At 72.2% G+C, this 24980-nt stretch overlaps 1 protein-coding gene across 1 annotated transcript in view; it reads left to right on the forward strand.

The window, feature by feature from the left end:
* Positions 1-3025: 3025 nt before the first annotated feature.
* Positions 3026-24980, forward strand: part of CYTH1 (cytohesin 1) — a 43664-nt gene continuing 21709 nt past the window's right edge. Inside the window, 4 exon segments of the mRNA XM_075904167.1 lie at positions 3026-3860; positions 21910-21992; positions 22506-22570; positions 23204-23270. Of these exon segments, the coding sequence (XP_075760282.1) occupies positions 3788-3860; positions 21910-21992; positions 22506-22570; positions 23204-23270 (288 nt within the window). The 5' untranslated portion in view covers positions 3026-3787.

Raw genomic sequence — 24980 nt, forward strand, 5'->3', positions numbered from 1 at the left:
CAGTCTGGTGAGCGGCTCACCACTAGCGCTTGCGTCCCCGGCACCCGCTCGGCTTTCTCTGCCGCCTGCGTCAAGTGCAAGGTGCTTCCCAGCCGAGCCGGGAGATCACGGGTTGTGTGCCGTGCCGGGGCCCTCGGGCAGCGGGGAACACTGCAGGCTGGGCCGGGGCCTTGTGGGTACCCAGCATTCTGCTGTAGTGAGCACAGGCTGCACCTTTGCACGGGGACCCTAGGCACTAGGGTTCCTCTTGTCCTTAAGGGACAGTGCAGGGCTGAAGGCCCCCTCTCCGCGGGGGAGGGGGGCCCTTGGAGAATGGAGTGATCCTGCTGACGTGTCTGCCTTTCTGCGTGTGACCTTCCCCGCCGCGCTGCCTGCCTCAGCAGACCAGATGCCTAGGTCAGCAGCTTGTGGCGCGGCTGCGTTTCTGAGGCCGCCCTGCTGTCTCCTCCGGCGCCGCCCCGGGAGAGCGCTTCCCTGGGGGTGCTGGCCCACGCTAGCAGGCGCGCCGAGGCTCAGCGCTGAATCCCGCGGGGGCAGAGGCCTCGGGGATCCGTGGCGCTGTGGCCGCCACGGGCAGTGCCGGGGTGTAGCGAGGGAGCCTAGAGCCGTGGAGACGACTCCGTGACGCGAAGTCTCTCTGGACAATTGGGGGGGGGGACTCGGGGCCGAGCGGTGGAGCCGCCTTGCGCCCTGCTGGCTGGGGGCGCTGGCGACCGGCCTGCAGGGGACTCAACGGGGATGCACCGACCCACAGTGGGGAGCAGGACTGGCCCGGGCCCCTCGGCCCTGGCCCACGGGTGCCCTTGGTCGGCAGTTGTCCTGCTGCACATGGGCTAGGGGCTTTGGGCTGCAGGGGGCAGGGAGTCCCGGCAGGAGGCATGGGGCGGGGGGGTACGGCACAGGCCTTGGCTGCGCTGGGGGCCAGCCGTGGTAGCAGCCGTACCCCTCCCCCAGACAGTTCCCATCTGTCCCGGGCGCGCTCCTGCAGCCACCTGCCCGGGTGTAGGCAGCAGCGTGAGTGCGGGCGAGGGCCCGAGCCCCGGCCAGCCCCTGGGCGTCCCCTGTGGCCCGCGTCCAGCAGAGCGTAGAGGCCGGCGCCAGCACAGTGCTTGGGCCCAACGAGCCCGCCACGTAGGACTCCAGGGAAGGGGACCCGCTGGGGGGCTTTGAGCAAAGGGAGGGGCCAGGCGCTGGAGCCTTGGATGCTCCGGCTGCTTAGCGTCATCTCCCTTTGCTCTGCGTGTGCTGGCTCTAGTGACTCTGGCTCCTTTCCCCTGCTGGCTGGGGCAGGGCGCTTGTCTGAGCCCCCCCTCCCGGGCCGGCTAGCGTCTCTGTTCAGCACCAGCCCCCGCCCCCCAAGCCACTGCGGAGCCCTGCACTGGCCGTTCCTTGCGCCCGAATCCCCCACGGCCCGCATGGCCCCCGGCAGCCCTGGCTCGGTCCAGGTCTCCAGGCAAGGCACCACGGGCAGCCCCCTGGGGAAAGCTGCTGGGTGGCAGGGCATGTGCCACGTGAGTGCTGTGGGCTGGCTCAGGCTCCTGCCCAGCTTCCCGGACAGTGCCTGGCCTGCTGCAGCGCCCGCGCCCCCTCCCGGCCAGGCAGAGCGCCCGTCCCCGCGGAGCCGCGGGCATGGCCGAGCCCCTCCGCTGCCTGAGCAGAGGCCTGGAGCGTCTGGAACCCCGCAGCCGGGAGTCTCGGCGTTTCCTCCCCTTACAAGCCGTAGCCCCCAGTGCCCAGCAGTGCTGGCCGCGAGTGTGTCGTGGGCCAGGCCCGCCCCTGGATCCGGAGCAGCAGCACGGAGAGTTATATTGGTCTGAACGCAGTCCTCTGTGCACGTGGGCCCCTGCTGCTAACTGAACTCAAAGGCTCTTTGCTGCTGTGCCCTTCCAGTGCCCCGGGGGTCCTGTACTGGGGAAGCTAGAGGACTCTCATTTATTGGGGTTTGCCCCCTGGCGACTGGCTTGGGGTTGTGGGAGAAGCCCATTAGCTGGACGTTTCTTCTCATGAAACCAACCATTGAAGTAGCTCAAAGATAAATCCAGCCTGCCGTCTGTAGGGTTCAGAGTTAACAGCCCGCTGAGCTCAGTGCGTGCTGCGCGGCGCTATGGTTTCAGGCCTCCTGCAGGCTCAGGCAGGCATCGCAGCACCGGCTGTGCTTGATGCACGTCTCAAGCCTTCATTTACAAGACACGTTTGTGGCCCTTCGAGTTGCGAGGTGGGACCCGCTTTCCAAGCCTGGTCTTGTAGCAAGGGGCGGGCCGGGCCCGGTGCTGGAGTCTGGCGCTGGGGTTAAGTCCCAGGGCAGATGGGGCAGTACCTGGCCAGGTGCGTTGTGGGTAATGAGCTTATGCCCTGGTGGAGGGAAGGAGTCTCAGGGTGTCTCTCGGTGAGGTACAAATCTGGGGTGATTTCGTACCGGACACGGGGATGTTCCCGCTGCAGCCGGCTTTCCCCGGCGGCTGACACGGCTGACACACCGCGTGTGCCGATGCTGACTGTGCATCGTGAGCACCGCGGGGCTCCCCGGCTCCCTCCTCAGCGGGAGCCCCTGCCCTGGAGCTGTGCGTGGCTGGGGGCCGGGGCCCAGCGCCTGCAGCGGGGGACGCGGAAGCGGGGGCAGTCCGAAGGCCAGGCCTGTGAGTCCTGGGGGCGGCGTGCGGCGCTCGCTGCCGCGTTGCTGTACCGGGCACACTCAGCTGCGCCGTCCCCCTCTTGCTGAGGGCTGCCCTGCTGGGGCCCCTCAGAGACCCCCCAGTGCCGCCCCATTTCCTGCAGGAGTCTCCCGCCTCTGCCCCACCACTTCTCCTCCAGGGAGCTGCCCCTCGGCTCCCCACGCTTCCGGCCGTGCGCCGAGGCCAAGGGAGAGCTCCGCGCGGGTTCTGGGTGCGGGGCAGCTCCGGCCCTGGCCTTCGACGGGGGCTAGGCGCCAAGAGCCCGTCCGGGGGGGCGGCCCCTATCCAGGCTGCCTAGGCCGCCCTGGGACGCTCCCCAGCAGGGCAGAGGCCAGCTCCCTTGTCTGGAGGGGGGATGCCCTGCCCCTCGTGGGGGCTCTTTGAGGCAGGTGGGGGAGGGGGCAGTGTCTGTCCTTCCAGCTTCAGCTCGGGCTGGCCTCCTGGGCTGGGTCTGAGCTGCCAGCTCCGGGGGGGGCATCGCCACAGCCAGAGCCTGGGTCTAGTGGCAGGGTTCGGGGGCTGGGAAGACGCTCCCCTCCCTCTGGCCGGGGGGAGCAGCCTGTGGCTGGGCCGGGGGTCCCCGGCTCTCCCCACCGCCGGCGCTCGGCTCGGGCGTGCCGCGGCTGTTCCTGCACCTTCCCTGTGTGCAGCGGCGGTTGCTATGCAACGCCGGGCTCGCTGGATGCTGAGGGCTCTCGGCAGAGAAAAAGCAAAAACTGACCTAGAATCCCCCGGCCTGCGGGTGCTGGGGGGGCTGGGGCTGACAGGCCGGAGCAGCTCGGGGGTCCCCCCGACTCGCTGTCCTCTGTGTGGCTCGGGGCCCCGGCTGCAGGCACCCACCTGGGTCAGTGTTCGGACGGGAGCCAGGATTGGCTGGCCCCGTGCGTGGGCTTCGTCAGCTGGGAGCTTCCAGTTGCCAGATCTTCAGTTCCTCCTGCTGGAGCCAGACTGGGGAACCCTCTGTCTGCCTGTCTCCTTCCCACGCCCGGAGCAGGGAGGCAGCTGCGGCTCCAGCGTCCTCGCTGCGGCGGAGCCAGGGGCTGGCTGAGCTCCGCCTGGCCTGAAGTGGGCACCTGCCGGGCCGGGCTCTCCCTGCCCAGTGGCATCAGCGCGCCATGGGGACCGTCAGCGAGCTCTGCGCCTCCAGCTTCCAAGCCTTCCTGTGCCCCTCGGCCCTCGCCAAGGCAGGTACGTGCTTTGCCGCCCCCCGCCTGCGCTGGCAGCCCCGGGAAGCCCTTGTGCAGCGCCAGGAGGGCTCCGTCCCCTTTGCCGCCGTCTGCTGACCTCTCCTGGGGAGCACCGGGCAGGGCTGCGCTCGGTGCCCCAAGCGGGCTGCCGGGAGGTGCTGGGTGCGGTGCCCTCGCTCGGGGGGGCTGGCCCAAGGCGTCTGCCAGCTGCCAAGCGGTGGCGTGGGTCCGGCTGCTGCTCCGCCCTGGGGGCCCGGCTGGCAGAGGCCGGCTGGCGCGAGTGTCTGAGAGCTGCTTGGGGAAGTGTCCTTGAAGCCACAAACCGAATGCAGCCCCGTGCGCAGTGCAGGGCTGGGTTCCCACCGCTCCTTCGCACGAAGCTGCTGCGCAGCAGGCCAGGGCGGAGGGCAGGCAGCTCCTGGGTTCCTGCTCGACTCGGGCGCTGGGGACAGGCTGTGCCCCCAGGGCGCCGGAGCCGTGTGGCTCCGGGGCCGGGCTGGAAGAGTTGGCGCCATGTGCGGAGCTCCCAGCTCCTGGGCACGTTGGGTACGGAGCAGCTCGCCGGCCTCAGGGCGGGCGCCGACGTAGCAGGGGGAATACGCCGGCACCCTGCTCCCCGCAGAGCCGAGGGGCCTCAGCCTGGCTCCGGCCTGCCACTCGCTGGGCCTGCTGGGAACATCTTGCGGCCAGCACTGAGCACGGTGCCCGTGTGGGCGGGAAGCTCCTGGGGGCTCGGGTCCCTCGGCTGGTTCCTTACCGCCCAGCTTTGTGGCTGGGAGCGTCCCTGGACCCGGCATGTGCCCTGAGCTCCCCCTTCGCTGGCAGGGGCCGGGAGCGGCTGGAGAGGAAGGGCTGCATCCCCGCTGGCTCCGTGCTCCCGTTCGGGGGCCTGCTGGGTGTGACGCCCGTTCCAAGAGGGGGCTGAGGAGGGAGCCGGGGGCAGAGGTGACTCCCTGGGCAGCACTGGCTGCTCCGGTGCCCACCCTGCTGGGAGGGCGACTGAGGCAGAGGTGTCTGGGGAGGCTGAACTGACGGGGCGCTCTGGCTGGGAGCAGTAGGTCTGCCCCGCACCCTGATGCTCCCCCGCCTGGTTGGCACGAGGCCCCTCTGCCCCCACCCCTTCTGTGGCCCAGGCTGGGCGGGGGGAGGCTGTTTGCAGAGGACGGGCGGGAGGCAGGAAGATGCCCACCAGCCAGGGAGGAGGGGTGACCCCCATGGTTCCCCTTCCCCAGGCTCCCCCTGCCCTGCAGCCTTCTGCTCCCACCCCGGGCTCCCTGCAGCTCTGCCAGCGCCTCTGTCCTCGCCAGCCAGCGTGTGCCGGGCCTGGCATGGCAGGCCAGGTCCCTGTCCCTGCTGGCAGAAGGTCTCCAGGGAGCTGGCTGGTGCTTTAAGCCCGGGCATAGGGGGAAGCTCCCGTGACTCAGTTTCCCCCAGTGCTCGCTGCCTGGCTACAGGGCAGGGCTGCTTGTCAGGGAACCTGGCCGGAGTGCCAGGCGAGCCAGTGTCCATGGTAACGAGACCCCGGAGCTGCGGGTGATGGGGCCTGGCTGGGGTCACTCCCCAGGGCAGGGGGCCTGGCTGCCTGCTCGCAGGCCCGGTTGCAAGGGGCTGCCTGTCCCGTGGGAGCGGCCCGCTGTGACGCAAGCCTGGGGCGCGCGCACGGTGCAGTGAAAACAGGATGTGGTGGCCAGTGCCCGCAGCGCTGAGGCAGCAGGAGGGGAGGGGGCAGGGCAGGAAGTTCCCTGAAGCCGGCGTTGGGGAACAGGCCGCAGGGAGAGGGGCTGGTGCCCAGCCCGGGCCCAGAGCAGCAGCGAAATCCGTTCTCTGCCCCCTCCTGGTGCCATGGCGCTCAGGGCTGGGCAGGCGGGGTGTCCTGGGGGAGGTCCCGGCCCACGGGCCCAGCGCGGCTTTCCAGCCGGAGTTAGCCAGAGACGGGCTGGGCTGGGCCCGTGGGGCCGGCCGAGGGGCTGGGGCGTTCTGTCTTCCAGTGGGCCCCCGGCTCGCCGGGTGTGTGTGCGAGTGCCCCCTCGCGGCCCCGCTGCCCTGCGCCGATGGGTGCTGGAGAGCTGGCCTGGCCCGTGTGGCCGGCCCTGTGCTAGGCTTGCTGCCTGCGCATCCCTGGGGCTCTCAGGCTTCGGGAGAGTGGGGACCCCTCCTCTTTCCCCTCTGCCTCCGAACAGCCAGTGACGTTCCCGGTGGCCAGGCCTGTGGGGGGGTCCCTGGAGCTGTGGCTGCGTGGCCAGCAGAGGGCAGCACAGGCCAAGCGGAGCCCGTGGCCATGGCCGTGGCCAGCCTTGGCTCTGCAGGGGCCTGCGTGGGAGCTCAGGGCCCAGGGCTAGTTAGGCAGTGCCGGTGGGCCTGCAGGCAGCGCCATGGGGCCTCTGATCGAGTGCTGGGGGGTGCAGGGGGCGTGGGCTGGCACGGGCCCGAGGCTGTGGCTAGGAGCTGAACCGGGGAGCCCCAGGCACCAGCGGGCAGGCTGGGGAGCCCCCGGGGAGGGGTCGTGTGCCGAGTCTCTGGCTCTGTGGGGTGGCCTAGCAGGGCTGGGGCCTGCGGCTGTTCCCCACTGGGCTCTGCGCCCGAGGGGGGACACTGAACTCTCACCCCCCCGCTGTGCCCCGGGCCCCCTCCCCACCCAGGCCTGCGGGCGGGTTCGGGTTCCCGTCCTCCGGAGATGCTGGCTGAAGCCCTGCGCCTGCCGTTGCCTTGGGCTGGGCCTGAGGGCACCGTTCCTGCTCTAGCCATTGGGCTTTCCCACCCCGTCTGGCTCTCGCCGTGGCTGCGGGCCGGGCTGGGAGTACAGGGGTTAATGGCTGACGGCAGGAACAGGGTGTTGGTCCCATAGCTCCGGATGACGCCCGCCCGTCCCGCTGACGCTCACTGGCTCAGCGCGGCTGAGTCACTCCGGGAAGTGCAGCGAGCGCCCGAGTACCTGGCGCGGGAGCCGTGGACGGGCCGGCCCGTGGGACCGGCTCTGCGGGCGCGCTGGCCAGGATGGTCCTCAGGGCAGAAGAGGGGAGCGGTGAGTGGGCAGGGGGCTGGAGCTCGCGTGACGCTCTCGGGCCCCGTAGGGCTTGGGGGGCTTCTGGCTGGCGCTAAGGGGTGGGGCTGTTGGAGGTGATGGGTCTCCGCTGGGTTCCTCTTCCCCAGGGACGTCTGCTCCGGGCCTGAGTCCAGCCTCCCTGTATGCCCGTTGCCTGGGGCCCTGCCCATGCCCCGGGGGCCAGGGACGCATTGATGCCACCTCTCTCAGGCCGGGACCCCCTTGCCTCATGGGCTCCTGCCCCAGAGGGCCGCTCCATGGGGTGCCTGCCCCGGAGAAGGCCCTGGCCGGCGGGCTTGCCGAGGGGCTGCGTTGGGCTGCTAGTCCGGAGCGGGTCTCGGCTCCTCCCGGCGGAGGGTTTCGGATGCTTCCCTGGGACAAGGCGTCTCTGGGTCCCTCCCAGCTGCAGGCTGCCCTGCTCGGCGGGTCATGCTGCTGCTTGCCCGGAGCTGCCAGGCAGCTGGGAGGGGGCTGGGCAGCCGGCGCGCGGAGGAAACCAGTCCCGCGGGCACCTCCTTCCCGAGCTGCTGGGGGCGGGGGCTGGCCCCCGACCTCCCCTCCTAGGCCCCTTGGCCCTGACTCACGGGGGACGGGTCGGCACTGGGCAGGCTCTGCCAGGTGCAGAGTGGGGATCGGGGGGGCGGTTCCCTGAGAGCTCCCCTGCCCCGCCCCCGCCGAGCCCCTCGGCACTGCCTGTACCCTTAACTCTGACCCCCGCCTGAGCCCCTCGGCACTGCCTGTACCCTTAACTCTGACCCCCGCCTGAGCCCCTCGGCGCTGCCTGTACCCTTAACTCTGACCCCCGCCCGAGCCCCTCGGCGCTGCCTGTACCCTTAACTCTGACCCCCGCCCGAGCCCCTCGGCGCTGCCTGTACCCTTAACTCTGACCCCCGCCCGAGCCCCTCGGCGCTGCCTGTACCCTTAACTCTGACCCCCGCCCGAGCCCCTCGGCGCTGCCTGTACCCTTAACTCTGACCCCCGCCCGAGCCCCTCGGCGCTGCCTGTACCCTTAACTCTGACCCCCGCCCGAGCCCCTCGGCGCTGCCTGTACCCTTAACTCTGACCCCCGCCTGAGCCCCTCGGCGCTGCCTGTACCCTTAACTCTGACCCCCGCCTGAGCCCCTCGGCGCTGCCTGTACCCTTAACTCTGACCCCCGCCTGAGCCCCTCGGCGCTGCCTGTACCCTTAACTCTGACCCCCGCCTGAGCCCCTCGGCGCTGCCTGTACCCTTAACTCTGACCCCCGCCTGAGCCCCTCGGCGCTGCCTGTACCCTTAACTCTGACCCCCGCCTGAGCCCCTCGGCGCTGCCTGTACCCTTAACTCTGACCCCCGCCTGAGCCCCTCGGCGCTGCCTGTGCCCTTAACTCTGACCCCCGCCTGAGCCCCTCGGCGCTGCCTGTGCCCTTAACTCTGACCCCCGCCTGAGCCCCTCGGCGCTGCCTGTGCCCTTAACTCTGACCCCCGCCCGAGCCCCTCGGCGCTGCCTGTGCCCTTAACTCTGACCCCCGCCCGAGCCCCTCGGCGCTGCCTGTGCCCTTAACTCTGACCCCCGCCCGAGCCTCTCGGCGCTGCCTGTGCCCTTAACTCTGACCCCCGCCCGAGCCCCTCGGCGCTGCCTGTGCCCTTAACTCTGACCCCTGCCCGAGCCCCTCGGCGCTGCCTGTACCCTTAACTCTGACCCCTGCCCGAGCCCCTCGGCGCTGCCTGTGCCCTTAACTCTGACCCCAGCCTGAGCCCCTCGGCGCTGCCTGTGCCCTTAACTCTGACCCCAGCCTGAGCCCCTCGGCGCTGCCTGTACCCTTAACTCTGACCCCAGCCCTGAGCCCTTAACTCTGACCCCAGCTCTTCCCGTCTCTGGGCCTCCACTCTGCTGCCTCAGACACTTGAGCCTGGTTCCCCAGGAATAAAGGAGGGAGCGGGCTGGGCTGTAGAAGATACCTGTGGCGGGCAGGACGGTGCTGGCTCGCTGTAGGATGGCAGCAAGCTGGGCAGGGCGGCGAGATCTTGTGCTTAGTCTGTTGGACTTGGGCCCCTGGCAGTGCCCCCAGGCCAGGCCGGCTGTGTCTGCCATTCCCTCCGTAGGCTGGCCGGGGGTTGGATGCCTCAGGCCATGGTGGCTGCCTGCCTGGGCCCGTCTCTGCACAGTCTAGTGGTTACCTCAGCTGGGCTGTGTCTCTGGCAGCCCTTGGGGTGCACCAGGGAGTCATCCATGCCAGCTCCCCAGCCAGCTCCTCCTGCGCAATTTCCGCCCCTCCCCGCAGGCTGCCGGCTGTGCCTGGTTGCTCTGTGGGCTGGCCGGGGAGGGCTGTGTGCTGTCTGTACAGGGCCTGGCGCGGCAGGGCCGGGGGGGCTGTGTGCTGTCTGTACAGGGCCTGGCGCGGCAGGGCCGGGGGGGCTGTGTGCTGTCTGTACAGGGCCTGGCGCGGCAGGGCCGGGGGGGGGGGGGCTGTGTGCTGTCTGTACAGGGCCTGGCGCGGCAGGGCCGGGGGGGGGGGGGGCTGTGTGCTGTCTGTACAGGGCCTGGCGCGGCAGGGCCGGGGGGGGGGGGGGGCTGTGTGCTGTCTGTACAGGGCCTGGCGCGGCAGGGCCGGGGGGGGGGGGCTGTGTGCTGTCTGTACAGGGCCTGGCGCGGCAGGGCCGGGGGGGCTGTGTGCTGTCTGTACAGGGCCGGGGGGGGGCTGTGTGCTGTCTGTACAGGGCCTGGCGCGGCAGGGCCGGGGGGGCTGTGTGCTGTCTGTACAGGGCCGGGGGGGCTGTGTGCTGTCTGTACAGGGCCTGGCGCGGCAGGGCCGGGAGGGCTGTGTGCTGTCTGTACAGGGCCTGGCGCGGCAGGGCCGGGGGGGGGCTGTGTGCTGTCTGTACAGGGCCTGGCGCGGCAGGGCCGGGGGGGCTGTGTGCTGTCTGTACAGGGCCGGGGGGGCTGTGTGCTGTCTGTACAGGGCCTGGCGCGGCAGGGCCGGGGGGGCTGTGTGCTGTCTGTACAGGGCCTGGCGCGGCAGGGCCGGGGGGGCTGTGTGCTGTCTGTACAGGGCCTGGCGCGGCAGGGCCGGGGGGGCTGTGTGCTGTCTGTACAGGGCCTGGCGCGGCAGGGCCGGGGGGGCTGTGTGCTGTCTGTACAGGGCCTGGCGCGGCAGGGCTGGGGGGGCTGTGTGCTGTCTGTACAGGGCCGGGGGGGGCTGTGTGCTGTCTGGAACTGGTGTCTCCAGGCCTACCCCAGTATAAACGAAGGCAGTAGGAGAGCCGCGGTGTGCGAGAGACGAGAGGAGGCGCCGCTAGAGGCTGCAGCTGTTCTCCCGAGATGGTGCCGTGGAGGGGCAGTGATAGCAGTGAATGTAACCCAGGGCACGCGCTTATGGAAGTTCTCTCTGTGCCGGGGCTCGAGTTGGCAGAGGCGAGAGCTTCGGGCAGGCCAGCTGCTGGCGTCTTGCAGCCGCGAGAGGCCCGTGTGAGCCCTGGGCATGGGGCGCGGTGCCCTCGGTGGGGAGAGGGACGTTTCCACGCCCTCGTGCGGGGCACCGGCGCGATCCCGTCTCCCCCGGTCCCAGAGAGCGGAGCTCAGGTGGGCGCGGGTGCCGAGAAGGGCTGAGCCAGCAAGGAGGCTGAAGGCACTTGGCTGGCTCGGGGGTTGCCCGCTCTCTAAACACACGGGGCGGGGGAGGCTTGGCACGACGCCCCAAGGAGGGGAGGTCTTGCCACAGTCCTTTGCTGGCTGCCCCTCACTAGTGCTTGTTTGTCGGGGCTCCCTGCCTGTCTCCCGGACTGGGCAGCTCTGCTGATAATGGCTGGACGTTGGCGATGGCTCGCACCCCTCTTGGCTTGCCCCGCACGATTCACCGCGAACGTCCTGCGCGGCGGTTTTGCGGCGTTTCACGCTGAGCGCGGCTATGACGCGACTTAGCTTGCGGCACAGGCAAGAGGCACGGCTGGGTTGGGGATGCCAGTCGGAGCAAACGTCTGATCCCGAGAGGCAGGTGAAGTAGGAACACGCGGGACGTACCGGCTTCCCGCTGTCCTTAGACTTGTGTCCTTGTGCCAACACGACACCATGGCAGGTTCTGGAACAGCCTCCGCCTGGGAATAGCAGCTAGGTCCCCCGGGGACTCCCCCTGAGCGGGTGTATTGCTGGTGGGGACGCGCAAGGACCAGGGCGCTTGTGTGTCGCTGATCTGAAAGGGAGACTCCCAGCGACAGCTTGTGGGTGCCCGGAGCGTGAGGGGGCAGCCCCTGACTGCGAGCGCTAGGATCCCTCGGCGCGGGGGGCGAGTGAGCCGTGTGCGGGTCGGAGCACAGGCTGCCGGCCGCGCTCCGGGCGGGGCTGGGGGCGGCGGATAATCAGCGGAGCAGCACTGCAGCCACAGGGCTAACGGAGACGGGGCTCGCAGGGAGGAGACTTCAGCTCCGTGTCTGGCGCTGGACTAAGGCCTGGGTTTCCACCAGCGAGCGCGCCTGTTTCCAAGGGAGCTCCCTCACCCGCACGTCTCCGCATGAGGCTGGGGTGTTTCTCAGCTTGCCCCAGGGCTCTGGCCTGGCATACGCAGATGGTCACAATGGTCCCCTCTGGATCTGGAGCTGAGAAAGGGGTGGCCGGCACAGCGGGGCTGGACTTGACCGGGGGTCCCCCCAGCCCTGGGTGCTGCAGACGGGGGTGGCAAAGGTTCTGGCTGGTTTTCAAGTGCCAGGGGGTCCCAGCTGGGGGGCTTCAGAGCCGGAGGGACGTGCGGCCGCAGCTGGGATGCCTGGCGAGCACGCGGCAGCAGTCGAGCCGGCACAGCAGCCGGAAGAGCAAAGCGTGCCTCCGCGTGCCCCAGGGTTTAGAGACCCGCTGGCCGTGTGCCTGTAGCGCTGCCACCGCCGGCTGGGAGAGGAGCTGTGTGTCGCGCGGAGGCTGGCCCAGTCCCAGCCGTCCCCGTCCCGGCCGAGCACGGCTGCCCCAGCGGGAGGCTGGTTCCGTCGCGGCTGGAGAAGGGGCTCCCGTGGCCTGGGACTTTGACAGAGGCCCCCTGAGTGGGGCCCACTGTGCTCCACCCCTTTGCCCCTCCCCGAGCAATGCGGCCCAGGGGTGGTTGGGCCGGCGCCGGCGCCGAGTGGCTCTTGGGGAGGTTGCTGGGCAGGTGGGGGGCAAAGAGGCGAGCTACGGAGCTGGGGCCAGCGGCCAATTTCCTTAGCAGCGCCTTGGGGGCCACCGCTCCGGGGGATTTGGGGAGAGGGGAGAGGGGTGGGTGCAGGCCCTGCAGGAGGGCTGAGGGAGACGAGGGGTCTGAGCACGAGGGCTTTGGGGGCTGGAGTCCAGGGCCAGGGCCACGGCCACGCGGATGGGGCGGGACCACAGGATCTCAGACCTGCTGCTGGGCTTCGTTGCTCGGGCAGGCCAGCGGGTCGCGCACGCAGGGAATGCCCGTCCAGGGCGGCCGCACCCGGGGCTGGGGGCAGGTCTGCTTCCCTGGCGTTCCCAGCCGTGAGGGGCCTGCTGGCTCAAGTGCTCCAGGCGGCGTATGTTGGCCCCAGGGATGAGAGAGGCTAACCGGCGGGGCTGCCGCGGGCAGGGGGCTCGTCCAGCCCCACGACTGGTTAACCAAGGGAGGGGCTTGTACCGCCCTAGCGAGGGTGTGAAATAGCAGTCGAGGGCTAGTCGAGTAGTCGATGGGATCCCGGAGGCGACAGGCACGTCCGCGTTGCTCCTTCGGAGGCTGGAGGGGCCTGCGGGGGCTCCTGTGCGTTGGCGAGGGGGGAGGCGGGAGATCCCGGCGGGGGTTGGCGAGGGGGGAGGCGGGAGATCCCGGCGGGGGCTCTTGTGCGTTGGCGAGGGGGGAGGCGGGAGATCCCGGCGGGGGCTCCTGTGCGTTGGCGAGGGGGGAGGCGGGAAATCCCGGCGGGGGTTGGCGAGGGGGGAGGCGGGAGATCCCGGCGGGGGTTGGCGAGGGGGGAGGCGGGAGATCCCGGCGGGGGCTCCTGTGCGTTGGCGAGGGGGGAGGCGGGAGATCCCGGCGGGGGTTGGCGAGGGGGGAGGCGGGAGATCCCGGCGGGGGTTGGCGAGGGGGGAGGCGGGAGATCCCGGCGGGGGCTCCTGTGCGTTGGCGAGGGGGGAGGTGGGAGATCCCGGCGGGGGTTGGTGAGGGGGGAGGCGGGAGATCCCGACGGGGGCTCCTGTGCGTTGGCGAGGGGGGAGGCGGGAGATCCCGGCGGGGGTTGGCGAGGGGGGAGGCGGGAGATCCCGGCGGGGGTTGGCGAGGGGGGAGGCGGGAGATCCCGGCGGGGGTTGGCGAGGGGGGAGGCGGGAGATCCCGGCGGGGGCTCCTGTGCGTTGGCGAGGGGGGAGGCGGGAGATCCCGGCGGGGGTTGGCGAGGGGGGAGGCCGGAGATCCCGGCGGGGGCTCCTGTGCGTTGGCGAGGGGGGAGGCGGGAGATCCCGGCGGGGGTTGGCGAGGGGGGAGGCCGGAGATCCCGGCGGGGGCTCCTGTGCGTTGGCGAGGGGGGAGGTGGGAGATCCCGGCGGGGGTTGGCGAGGGGGGAGGCGGGAGATCCCGGCGGGGGCTCCTGTGCGTTGGCGAGGGGGGAGGCGGGAGATCCCGGCGGGGGTTGGCGAGGGGGGAGGCGGGAGATCCCGGCGGGGGTTGGCGAGGGGGGAGGTGGGAGATCCTGGCGGGGGTTGGCGAGGGGGGAGGCGGGAGATCCCGGCGGGGGCTCCTGTGCGTTGGCGAGGGGGGAGGTGGGAGATCCCGGCGGGGGTTGGCGAGGGGGGAGGTGGGAGATCCCGGCGGGGGTTGGCGAGGGGGGAGGCGGGAGATCCCGGCGGGGGTTGGCGAGGGGGGAGGCGGGAGATCCCGGCGGGGGTTGGCGAGGGGGGAGGCGGGAGATCCCGGCGGGGGTTGGCGAGGGGGGAGGCGGGAGATCCCGGCGGGGGCTCCTGTGCGTTGGCGAGGGGGGAGGCGGGAGATCCCGGCGGGGGTTGGCGAGGGGGGAGGCGGGAGATCCCGGCGGGGATTGGCGAGGGGGGAGGCGGGAGATCCCGGCGGGGGCTCCTGTGCGTTGGCGAGGGGGGAGGCGGGAGATCCCGGCGGGGGCTCCTGTGCGTTGGCGAGGGGGGAGGCGGGAGATCCCGGCGGGGGCTCCTGTGCGTTGGCGAGGGGGGAGGCGGGAGATCCCGGCGGGGGTTGGCGAGGGGGGAGGCGGGAGATCCCGGCGGGGGTTGGCGAGGGGGGAGGCGGGAGATCCCGGCGGGGGTTGGCGAGGGGGGAGGCGGGAGATCCCGGCGGGGGTTGGTGAGGGGGGAGGCGGGAGATCCCGGCGGGGGCTCTTGTGCATTTCAAAGCGGAAGCGCCCGCATGGAGCCCGGCTCCGCAGCCTTTCGGCAGAACCCGGGATCTCGGGACTCCCCAGCTGGCCGCAGGTTCTGCCCGGCACTTCCCCAGAAGCTGGGAGTCCCCTGCTGACGCCGGGATCCAGCGCGCTGCTGCTTTGCCCCCCCCCCCCCCCCCGCCTGTGTCTGATGGGCGCAGCAAGGGGGGTGGCCGAGTCATTCGTCCTCAGCACCCTTACTCCCCATTGCAGAGGAGCCGGCCGGGCCGGGGGGATTCTCCGCACCAGAGGAGAGTCGCTGAAGCAGGCAGGCCAGGGGCCAGGGGCTGGGGGGGGCTCGCCGGCAGAGGGGGCTCGCCAGGGACCCTGGCAGGGGGAGCTGGCTGGGCCGAGGGTTAATCCCGCTGCCCTCCCCCCACTGCAGGCCAGTGCTGGTGCCTCCCCCCTCGGCACCCTGGGGCGCTGTGGGAATTGGGGCTGGGCCTTGCAGGGAGAGGATGGGGAAGGGGCCAAGGCCTGGCAGTGTGGTGCAGGGAGGAAGGGGGGCTGGGCAGTATGGTAAACGGGGAGGGGGAGGGCAGGGTGCAGGGAGGGGCGAGGGGAAACAGGCGGTGTCGGGAGAGGGAGGGGCCCGAGGGGAGGGGAGGGGAACCGGGTGCTGCAGGGAGAGAGGGGCGGGGTGCGGGGGGGGGGGGGGTCGAGGAGAGGGAAGGGAGGGCTCCGGGCGGTGCGGGGGGAGGAGGGGAAGGGGGAACTGGGTGGTGCGGAGGGAGGACACGGGGCGGGTGGGGAGGAGGAAGGGGGGGCGCTGGGCGGTGCGGGAAGGGGCCGGGCGGTGCGGGGGGGGGGAGGAAGAAGGGGGGGCGCCGGGCGGTGCGGGAAGGGGCCGGGTGGTGCGGGGGGGAGGGAGGAAGAAGGGGGGGGGCGCCGGGCGGTGCGGGAAGGGGCCGGGCGGTGCGGGGGGGGGGAGGGAGGAAGAAGGGGGGGCGCCGGGCGGTGCGGGAAGGGGCCGGGCGGTGCGGGGGGGGGGGAGGGAGGAAGAAGGGGGGGGCGCCGGGCGGTGCGGGGGGGGGAGGAAGAAGGGGGGGCGCCGGGCGGTGCGGGGGGGGGCCGGGCGGTGCGGGGGGGAGGGAGGAAGAAGGGGGGGGCGCCGGGCGGTGCGGGAAGGGGCCGGGCGGTGCGGGGGGGGGGAGGGAGGAAGAAGGGGGGGCGCCGGGCGGTGCGGGAAGGGGCCGGGTGGTGCGGGGGAGGGAGGAGGGGGAAGGGGGGGCGCCGGGCGGTGCGGGGGGAGGGGAGAGGGAAGGGGGGCGTCGGGCGGTGCAGGAGGAAGGGGGGCGCTGGGCGGTGCGGGGGGAGGAGGAATGGGGGAGGAAAGGGGGGCGCCGGGCGGTGCGGGAGGAGGAAAGGGGGGCGCCGGGCGGTGCGGGAGGAGGAAAGGGGGGCGCCGGGCGGTGCGGGGGGGAGGGAGGAGGAAAGGGGGGCGCCGGGCGGTGCGGGAGGAGGAAAGGGGGGCGCCGGGCGGTGTGCGGGGAGGAAAGGGGGGCGCCGGGCGGTGCGGGGGGGAGGGGGGAGGAAAGGGGGGCGCCGGGCGGTGCGGGGGGGAGGGGGAAGGAAAGGGGGGCGCCGGGCGGTGCGGGAGGAGGAAAGGGGGGCGCCGGGCGGTGCGGGGGGGAGGGGGGAGGAAAGGGGGGCGCCGGGCGGTGCGGGGGGGAGGGAGGAGGAAAGGGGGGCGCCGGGCGGTGCGGGGGGGAGGGAGGAGGAAAGGGGGGCGCCGGGCGGTGTGCGGGGAGGAAAGGGGGGCGCCGGGCGGTGCGGGGGAAGGGGAGGCGCCGGGCGGTGCGGGGCTGCGCAGTCCCGGCCCGCGGGGGTTAACGCGGGGCCGGGCGGGGCCGGCGTTGGCGGGCGGCGCCGGGAGGCCGCGCTGCGGGGCCGGGCCGCTACCGCCGCGGGCCCAGGTGATGGTGCGGGCCGGTGAGCGGCGCGGGGGTACCGGGGGGCTGGCCCTGGGGGGGCGGGTCGCTGCTGCTGCCGGGATCCCGCCGCTAGGACCCTGGAGCGGGGCGGCCCGGCGCTGTCCGGGGCGTTTAGACGGAATTCGGATGGGGGGGGTCTGGTAGGTCCGGGGAGTCTCCTGGGGAAATGGGGGGGGGCTGGCAGGTGGGGGGTTCTGGAAGCAGTGGGGCTGACTGGCAGGTTGGGGAGTCTCCTGGGGAAATGGGGGGGGCTGGCAGGTGGGGGGTTCTGGAAGCAGTGGGGCTGACTGGCAGGTTGGGGGGCTCCTGGGGCCATGGGGGGGGCTGGCAGGTGGGGGGTTCTGGAAGCAGTGGGGCTGACTGGCAGGTTGGGGGGCTCCTGGGGCCATGGGGGGGCTGGCAGGTGGGGGGTTCTGGAAGCAGTGGGGCTGACTGGCAGGTTGGGGGGCTCCTGGGGCCATGGGGGGGCTGGCAGGTGGGGGGTTCTGGAAGCAGTGGGGCTGACTGGCAGGTTGGGGGGCTCCTGGGGCCATGGGGGGGGCTGGCAGGTGGGGGGTTCTGGAAGCAGTGGGGCTGACTGGCAGGTTGGGGGGCTCCGGGGGCCATGGGGGGGGCTGGCAGGTGGGGGGTTCTGGAAGCAGTGGGGCTGACTGGCAGGTTGGGGGGCTCCTGGGGCCATGGGGGGGCTGGCAGGTGGGGGGTTCTGGAAGCAGTGGGGCTGACTGGCAGGTTGGGGGGCTCCTGGGGCCATGGGGGGGGCTGGCAGGTGGGGGGGTTCTGGAAGCAGTGGGGCTGACTGGCAGGTTGGGGGGCTCCTGGGGCCATGGGGGGGGCTGGCAGGTGGGGGGTTCTGGAAGCAGTGGGGCTGACTGGCAGGTTGGGGGGCTCCTGGGGCCATGGGGGGGCTGGCAGGTGGGGGGTTCTGGAAGCAGTGGGGCTGACTGGCAGGTTGGGGGGCTCCGGGGGCCATGGGGGGGCTGGCAGGTGGGGGGTTCTGGAAGCAGTGGGGCTGACTGGCAGGTTGGGGGGCTCCTGGGGCCATGGGGGGGCTGGCAGGTGGGGGGTTCTGGAAGCAGTGGGGCTGACTGGCAGGTTGGGGGGCTCCTGGGGCCATGGGGGGGCTGGCAGGTGGGGGGTTCTGGAAGCAGTGGGGCTGACTGGCAGGTTGGGGGGCTCCGGGGGCCATGGGGGGGCTGGCAGGTGGGGGGTTCTGGAAGCAGTGGGGCTGACTGGCAGGTTGGGGGGCTCCTGGGGCCATGGGGGGGGCTGGCAGGTGGGGGGTTCTGGAAGCAGTGGGGCTGACTGGCAGGTTGGGGGGCTCCTGGGGCCATGGGGGGGGCTGGCAGGTGGGGGGTTCTGGAAGCAGTGGGGCTGACTGGCAGGTTGGGGGGCTCCTGGGGCCATGGGGGGGGCTGGCAGGTGGGGGGTTCTGGAAGCAGTGGGGCTGACTGGCAGGTTGGGGGGCTCCTGGGGCCATGGGGGGGCTGGCAGGTGGGGGGTTCTGGAAGCAGTGGGGCTGACTGGCAGGTTGGGGGGCTCCGGGGGCCATGGGGGGGCTGGCAGGTGGGGGGTTCTGGAAGCAGTGGGGCTGACTGGCAGGTTGGGGGGCTCCTGGGGCCATGGGGGGGCTGGCAGGTGGGGGGTTCTGGAAGCAGTGGGGCTGACTGGCAGGTTGGGGGGCTCCTGGGGCCATGGGGGGGGGCTGGCAGGTGGGGGGTTCTGGAAGCAGTGGGGCTGACTGGCAGGTTGGGGGGCTCCTGGGGCCATGGGGGGGGCTGGCAGGTGGGGGGTTCTGGAAGCAGTGGGGCTGACTGGCAGGTTGGGGGGCTCCTGGGGCCATGGGGGGGCTGGCAGGTGGGGGGTTCTGGAAGCAGTGGGGCTGACTGGCAGGTTGGGGGGCTCCTGGGGCCATGGGGGGGGCTGGCAGGTGGGGGGTTCTGGAAGCAGTGGGGCTGACTGGCAGGTTGGGGGGCTCCTGGGGCCATGGGGGGGCTGGCAGGTGGGGGGTTCTGGAAGCAGTGGGGCTGACTGGCAGGTTGGGGGGCTCCGGGGGCCATGGGGGGGGCTGGCAGGTGGGGGGTTCTGGAAGCAGTGGGGCTGACTGGCAGGTTGGGGGGCTCCTGGGGCCATGGGGGGGCTGGCAGGTGGGGGGTTCTGGAAGCAGTGGGGCTGACTGGCAGGTTGGGGGGCTCCTGGGGCCATGGGGGGGGCTGGCAGGTGGGGGGTTCTGGAAGCAGTGGGGCTGACTGGCAGGTTGGGGGGCTCCTGGGGCCATGGGGGGGCTGGCAGGTGGGGGGTTCTGGAAGCAGTGGGGCTGACTGGCAGGTTGGGGGGCTCCGGGGGCCATGGGGGGGGCTGGCAGGTGGGGGGTTCTGGAAGCAGTGGGGCTGACTGGCAGGTTGGGGGGCTCCTGGGGCCATGGGGGGGCTGGCAGGTGGGGGGTTCTGGAAGCAGTGGGGCTGACTGGCAGGTTGGGGGGCTCCTGGGGCCATGGGGGGGCTGGCAGGTGGGGGGTTCTGGAAGCAGTGGGGCTGACTGGCAGGTTGGGGGGCTCCTGGGGCCATGGGGGGGGCTGGCAGGTGGGGGGTTCTGGAAGCAGTGGGGCTGACTGGCAGGTTGGGGGGCTCCTGGGGCCATGGGGGGGGCTGGCAGGTGGGGGGTTCTGGAAGCAGTGGGGCTGACTGGCAGGTTGGGGGGCTCCTGGGGCCATGGGGGGGGCTGGCAGGTGGGGGGTTCTGGAAGCAGTGGGGCTGACTGGCAGGTTGGGGGGCTCCTGGGGCCATGGGGGGGCTGGCAGGTGGGGGGTTCTGGAAGCAGTGGGGCTGACTGGCAGGTTGGGGGGCTCCTGGGGCCATGGGGGGGCTGGCAGGTGGGGGGTTCTGGAAGCAGTGGGGCTGACTGGCAGGTTGGGGGGCTCCTGGGGCCATGGGGGGGCTGGCAGGTGGGGGGTTCTGGAAGCAGTGGGGCTGACTGGCAGGTTGGGGGGCTCCTGGGGCCATGGGGGGGCTGGCAGGTGGGGGGTTCTGGAAGCAGTGGGGCTGACTGGCAGGTTGGGGGGCTCCTGGGGCCATGGGGGGGCTGGCAGGTGGGGGGTTCTGGAAGCAGTGGGGCTGACTGGCAGGTTGGGGGGCTCCTGGGGCCATGGGGGGGGCTGGCAGGTGGGGGGTTCTGGAAGCAGTGGGGCTGACTGGCAGGTTGGGGGGCTCCTGGGGCCATGGGGGGGGCTGGCAGGTGGGGGGTTCTGGAAGCAGTGGGGCTGACTGGCAGGTTGGGGGGCTCCTGGGGCCATGGGGGGGGCTAGCAGAGCAGGGACTCTTGGAGCAATTCCAATGTGGGGGCTCCCAGGATGGGGAGGCCGGCAGGGCGATGGGGGTTCCCACTCTGATTCTCTAGCCAGCCCCCTGCTGTGGCCAGCTGGCCGGGAGGGAGCAGGTCCTGTGTGGGCAGAGCCTGCCCCGGGGGCACGTAGCAGCAGGGCCGGTCTCCGGTACTGGGCGGCGCCTCTGCCGTGAGCAGGGTAGAAAAGTGCTGGGGGGGGGGTCGCCTGAGGCCGGCTGGCCATGGCCCCCCCGGGCGGCTCCTTGGGGATCCTGCTGCCGCCAGGCTCTTGGGTTCTGCCGGTCGCTTTTCGTGCTGCAGGGGCTGCCTGCAAGGGGGGGCTGGGCCCAGCTGGTGGGGGCCTGGTGTAGCTCCATGAGCATCCCCCTGGGCAGAAGGAGCGGGGGGGACTGCGGGGGGGCTGGGCACTGGCTTGCCTGTCCCACATGCGGGGAGAGGCCGGGGCAGAATGAGAGCCGGGCCGGGCTTGCCTGGGGCTCTGCCTTTCCTCTGGGGGGCGCCGTGCTCATCCGTGCCGCAGGCCGGGACCCCAAAGCCCTGTGCTGACTGAGGGGCACTGACATGCAGCCAGCTCTGGGGTGGAGGGCAGAGCATGCTGCCCCCCTTGGTGGGGGAGATGGAGCAGGCAGCCGGTTGTGCTGAGCCGAGGGGAGAGAAATCCCCCCCCGCTCTGCTGTTGGGGAGCAGCCTCGTGTCCCCGCCCAAGGGGAGTCAGCTGGCTCCATGGCATGTGTTGCTCTGTGCTCCTGCCCGGGGCTGGGGGGAGCAGCCGCGTGACCCCGGCCCTCAGGATGGGCCACTGCCCTTGAAGAGTCGTCTCCTTTGTATGCAGCAGATGCAGCATGTTCAGCTCTGGCTCCTGCCCGCATGGGGAAACTGCAAAGCAACAAAAAGCAGCTTCCCTTGTTGTTTGGTTTGTCTATTGAGGCCGGCACAATGGGCCCTTGTGTCGGGCTCCATCTCCTCCCCAGACAGGCCCTGGGCCGGGCTCCCGCTTCGCCCCTGCGCCCTGGCAGCGTGTGGAGGGGCCTTCTGCAGCGGCTGCTTTCTGGCTGAGAGGGTCTGAGCCCGTCCCCGTGGCCTCCCGTGGCCCTGTCGATGGGGGAAGGGTCAGCCAGCTGGCATTCTGTGGGCAGCGCTGGCACCTGGAGCCTCAGGCCCTTTAAATTGCCACTGGGGCACTGCGTGGCAGGCTCTGGCAGCTCTGGGGGCGTGGCGCTGTGTGGCAGGCTCTGGTGGCGCTAAGGGGGGGCCGGTGCCACGTGGCAGGCTCTGGTGGTGCTAAGGGGGGGCTGGTGCCACGTGGCAGGCTCTGTTGGTGCTAAGGGGGGGCTGGTGCCACGTGGCAGGCTCTGGTGGTGCTAAGGGCAGGAGGCCAGTGCCACGTGGCAGGCTCTGGTGGGGCTAAGGGGGGGCTGGTGCCACGTGGCAGGCTCTGGTGGCGCTAAGGGGGGGCTGGTGCCACGTGGCAGGCTCTGGTGGTGCTAAGGGGGGGCTGGTGCCATGTGGCAGGCTCTGGTGGGGCTAAGGGCGGGGGGCTGGTGCCACGTGGCAGGCTCTGGTGGCGCTAAGGGGGGGCTGGTGCCATGTGGCAGGCTCTGATGGTGCTATGGGCGGGGGGCTGGTGTCACGTGGCAGGCTCTGGTGGGGCTAAGGGCGGGGGGCTGGTGCCACGTGGCAGGCTCTGGTGATGCTAAGGGGGGGCTGGTGCCACGTGGCAGGCTCTGGTGGCGCTAAGGGGGGGGCTGGTGCCACGTGGCAGGCTCTGGTGGCGCTAAGGGGGGGCTGGTGCCACGTGGCAGGCTCTGGTGGTGCTATGGGCAGGGAACTGGTGTCACGTGGCAGGCTCTGGTGGTGCTAAGGGCGGGGGGCTGGTGCCACGTGGCAGGCTCTGGTGGCGCTAAGGGGGGGCTGGTGCCACGTGGCAGGCTCTGGTGGTGCTATGGGCAGGGAGCTGGTGTCACGTGGCAGGCTCTGGTGGCGCTAAGGGCGGGGGGCTGGTGCCACGTGGCAGGCTCTGGTGGCTCTAAGGATGGGGGGGCCAGAGCCATGTGGCAGGCTGTGGGAAAGGGGAGCTGTGCTGGTGCTGGCTGGCCTGCGGGGGCCGGGAAGGGAGGAGGAGGGTGGGTGGGCTGTAGGAGCAGCCCCTGGAGGCACTCCGTGGCTGCGGGTGGGCTGGAGGCCAGACCTGGCGTGTGCCGAGCTCCGGCTGGGTCCGGGGAGGGGCCCTGGGCAGGCTGCCCAGAACCCGGGCTGGAGTCGGGAGCCAGGCTGCCGGCTGTCCCTGCGGAGTGCTGCCTGCTGCGGGCCGTGGGCGTGCGGGGCTCAGCGTTGCGTGGCCGGGGAACGGGCACCACGGGGCCTGTGCGCCAGGCCTGACGTCTCCCCTCTCGTGCAGTCCCCAGCGACCTGACCCCCGAGGAGTGCCAGGAGCTGGAGAACATCCGGCGCCGCAAGCAGGAGCTGCTGGCTGACATCCAGGTGAGGGGCCGGGATCACCTTGCCCCCTGGTGTTCCTGTGGCTGGGGGCCGGCCGGGCTGTTCATCAGCCAGTAAGGCAGCAGGGTCTAATGAGCGCCATATGCTGGGCATGAGCGACGAGGATTAGAGGGTAATTGCGTTAACTCTGGGCAGCTTCCTTCCTGTGGGAGCAGAGGGCCGGGTGCTGCCTGGAGATTAGTGCTGGCAGCGCTGCCGGGTGCGGGGCTGGGGCGCTGGGCTGCGAGGGTCCCTGGAGCTCCGTGGGGGGGGGGTCAGGGCTGCCCTCCCGCCCGCGGGTGTCTGGCCTGGTCTGTCCCTTGCCTGCCTGCTGGACGTGTCCTGGCCGGGCAGGTGGGGCCCCGGCTCCGGGTGAGCTGCCTCTGCTGGGAGCAGTGACCCAGGCTCCGGGCCTGTTGCTGGCTGGGAGAGCGAGGCGTGGGCGGGTGGGCGAGCAAACTGATGGGGCAGGAGGCTTGGGGTGGTCCCTGCCCCCATCCCGTGTGTCTCTCCTAGCGGCTGAGAGATGAGATAGCAGAGGTGACCAATGAGATCGAGACCCTGGGGTCCACGGAAGAGAGGTGAGTCCTGCCCGTGGCCCGGCTGGCACAGCAGCACTGGGCTGAGCAGAGTGAGAGCCACAGGCCCTGCCGGGGGGGAGCAAGGCGCCTGTGCGGTGCCCGCCGGGCGGCCAAGCGGGGTTTCTCAGGCCCGCGGCCCAGCGTAAGCCCAGCCTCGCGAGGCCGCAGTCCCACCAGGGCCGGCGCAGGCTGGACCGCCCCGGCCCCCTCCCGTTCCTCAGTGCGGTGGCGGGATCCCGCCTGATCCGCCGCTCCCCAGGGCTCTGTTTTCCGGGCCCAGCCCCTCCGTCTGCCCTGCAGCCGCTCTGCCTCCGCTGCGCCAGACGGTGCCAGCTGGGGATCAGGGAGCCCGACTCGCGGCACCTCTCCCACCCCCTCCCCTGCCTGCCAGGCCCGTCTGCCCGAGAGCGGAGTCAGGCTGGCCCGGGGCAGGCACCCCTGCGCCCCTTCTGGTCCCCGGCTCCCCCTGCTTGCTGGGAGCCCCTCCCCAGCTCATGGCCTTGTGCCGTGGGCAGGGCAGCAGCCTCCAGGCCTCGGCGCAGAGAGCAGGGGGCTCCTACCCGCCTCTCTGGGGACGAGACCCAGGCTGGCACAGGGCTCTGCGCCGGGTGCTGAGCTGGCCTTGTGCCCTAGGAAAACCATGCAGAGGAACAAGCAGGTGGCGATGGGCAGGAAGAAGTTCAACATGGACCCCAAAAAGGTAACAGCAACACCCAGGGGCTGGGCGGCAGGGGGTTCCCTGGGCCCCCAGCTCTCAGTGCAGCCCCGGTTCCTGCCCCGTTGGGCCTGGGACCCAGCACTCTGCAAGCGCAGCCTCCCCCGGGCAGATGCCGGAGGTCGGGCTCTATGGGGCAGCCTGGGGGGGCCACGGCCGGGATGGGATTGAAAGGTCTGGGGGTGGGGCGGCCCATGAACCGGGGGGGGTGTCTCACCGTTGTGCTGCTTCTGTCTCCGGGCCCCTTCCCGTTGCTCTGCCCCCGGGCCCAGAGCACTGCTGGATTCCCGGGCTCCCTCAGCAGGGGCATTGGTGGGTAGGGGGCACTTGGCGGGGCGGGCTGGGCTGACTCATGGCCGTGGAGCTAAGGGCTGGGTTGTGGAGGGCCCGGGCTTGGTGGGGCCATAGCGCTGAGGGCTGGGCTGGGCTGTGGAAGGCCTGGGCCTGGCGGGGCCACGGCGTTGAGGGCTGGGCTGTGGAAGGCCTGGGCCTGGCGGGGCCATGGCGTTGAGGGCTGGGCTGGGGAGGGCCCGGGCCTGGCGGGGCCATGGCGTTGAGGGCTGGGCTGGGGAGGGCCCGGGCCTGGCGGGGCCATGGCGTTGAGGGCTGGGCTGGGGAGGGCCCGGGCCTGGCAGGGCCATGGCGCTGAGGGCTGGGCTAGGGAGGGCCTGGGCCTGGCGGGGCCACGGCTCTGAGGGCTGGGCTGGGGAGGGCCCGGGCCTGGCGGGGCCATGGCGTTGAGGGCTGGGCTGGGGAGGGCCCGGGCCTGGCGGGGCCACGGCGCTGAGGGCTGGGCTGGGGAGGGCCTGGGCCTGGCGGGGCCACGGCGCTGAGGGCTGGGCTGGGGAGGGCCCGGGCCTGGCGGGGCCACGGCGCTGAGGGCTGGGCTGGGGAGGGCCCGGGCCTGGCGGGGCCATGGCGTTGAGGGCTGGGCTGGGGAGGGCCCGGGCCTGGCGGGGCCACGGCGCTGAGGGCTGGGCTGGGGAGGGCCTGGGCCTGGCGGGGCCACGGCGCTGAGGGCTGGGCTGGGGAGGGCCCGGGCTTGGTGGGGCCACGGCGCTGAGGGCTGGGCTGTGGAAGGCCTGGGCCTGGCGGGGCCATGGCGTTGAGGGCTGGGCTGGGGAGGGCCCGGGCTTGGCGGGGCCATGGCGCTGAGGGCTGGGCTGTGGAAGGCCTGGGCCTGGCGGGGCCACGGCGTTGAGGGCTGGGCTGGGGAGGGCCCGGGCTTGGCGGGGCCATGGCGTTGAGGGCTGGGCTGGGGAGGGCCCGGGCTTGGCGGGGCCACGGCGCTGAGGGCTGGGCTGGGGAGGGCCTGGGCCTGGCGGGGCCACGGCGCTGAGGGCTGGGCTGTGGAAGGCCTGGGCCTGGCGGGGCCATGGCGCTGAGGGCTGGGCTGGGGAGGGCCTGGGCCTGGCGGGGCCACGGCGCTGAGGGCTGGGCTGGGGAGGGCCTGGGCCTGGCGGGGCCACGGCGCTGAGGGCTGGGCTGTGGAAGGCCTGGGCTTGGCGGGGCCATGGCGCTGAGGGCTGGGCTGGGGAGGGCCTGGGCTTGGCGGGGCCACGGCGTTGAGGGCTGGGCTGGGGAGCGCCCGGGCTTGGCGGGGCCACGGCGTTGAGGGCTGGGCTGTGGAAGGCCTGGGCCTGGCGGGGCCACGGCGTTGAGGGCCGACCTCTCAGGCCCCGTTCTCCTGCCTTC

Source organism: Pelodiscus sinensis, chromosome 20 (assembly GCF_049634645.1).
Source record: "Pelodiscus sinensis isolate JC-2024 chromosome 20, ASM4963464v1, whole genome shotgun sequence".
Classification (NCBI taxonomy): Eukaryota; Metazoa; Chordata; order Testudines; family Trionychidae; genus Pelodiscus; species Pelodiscus sinensis.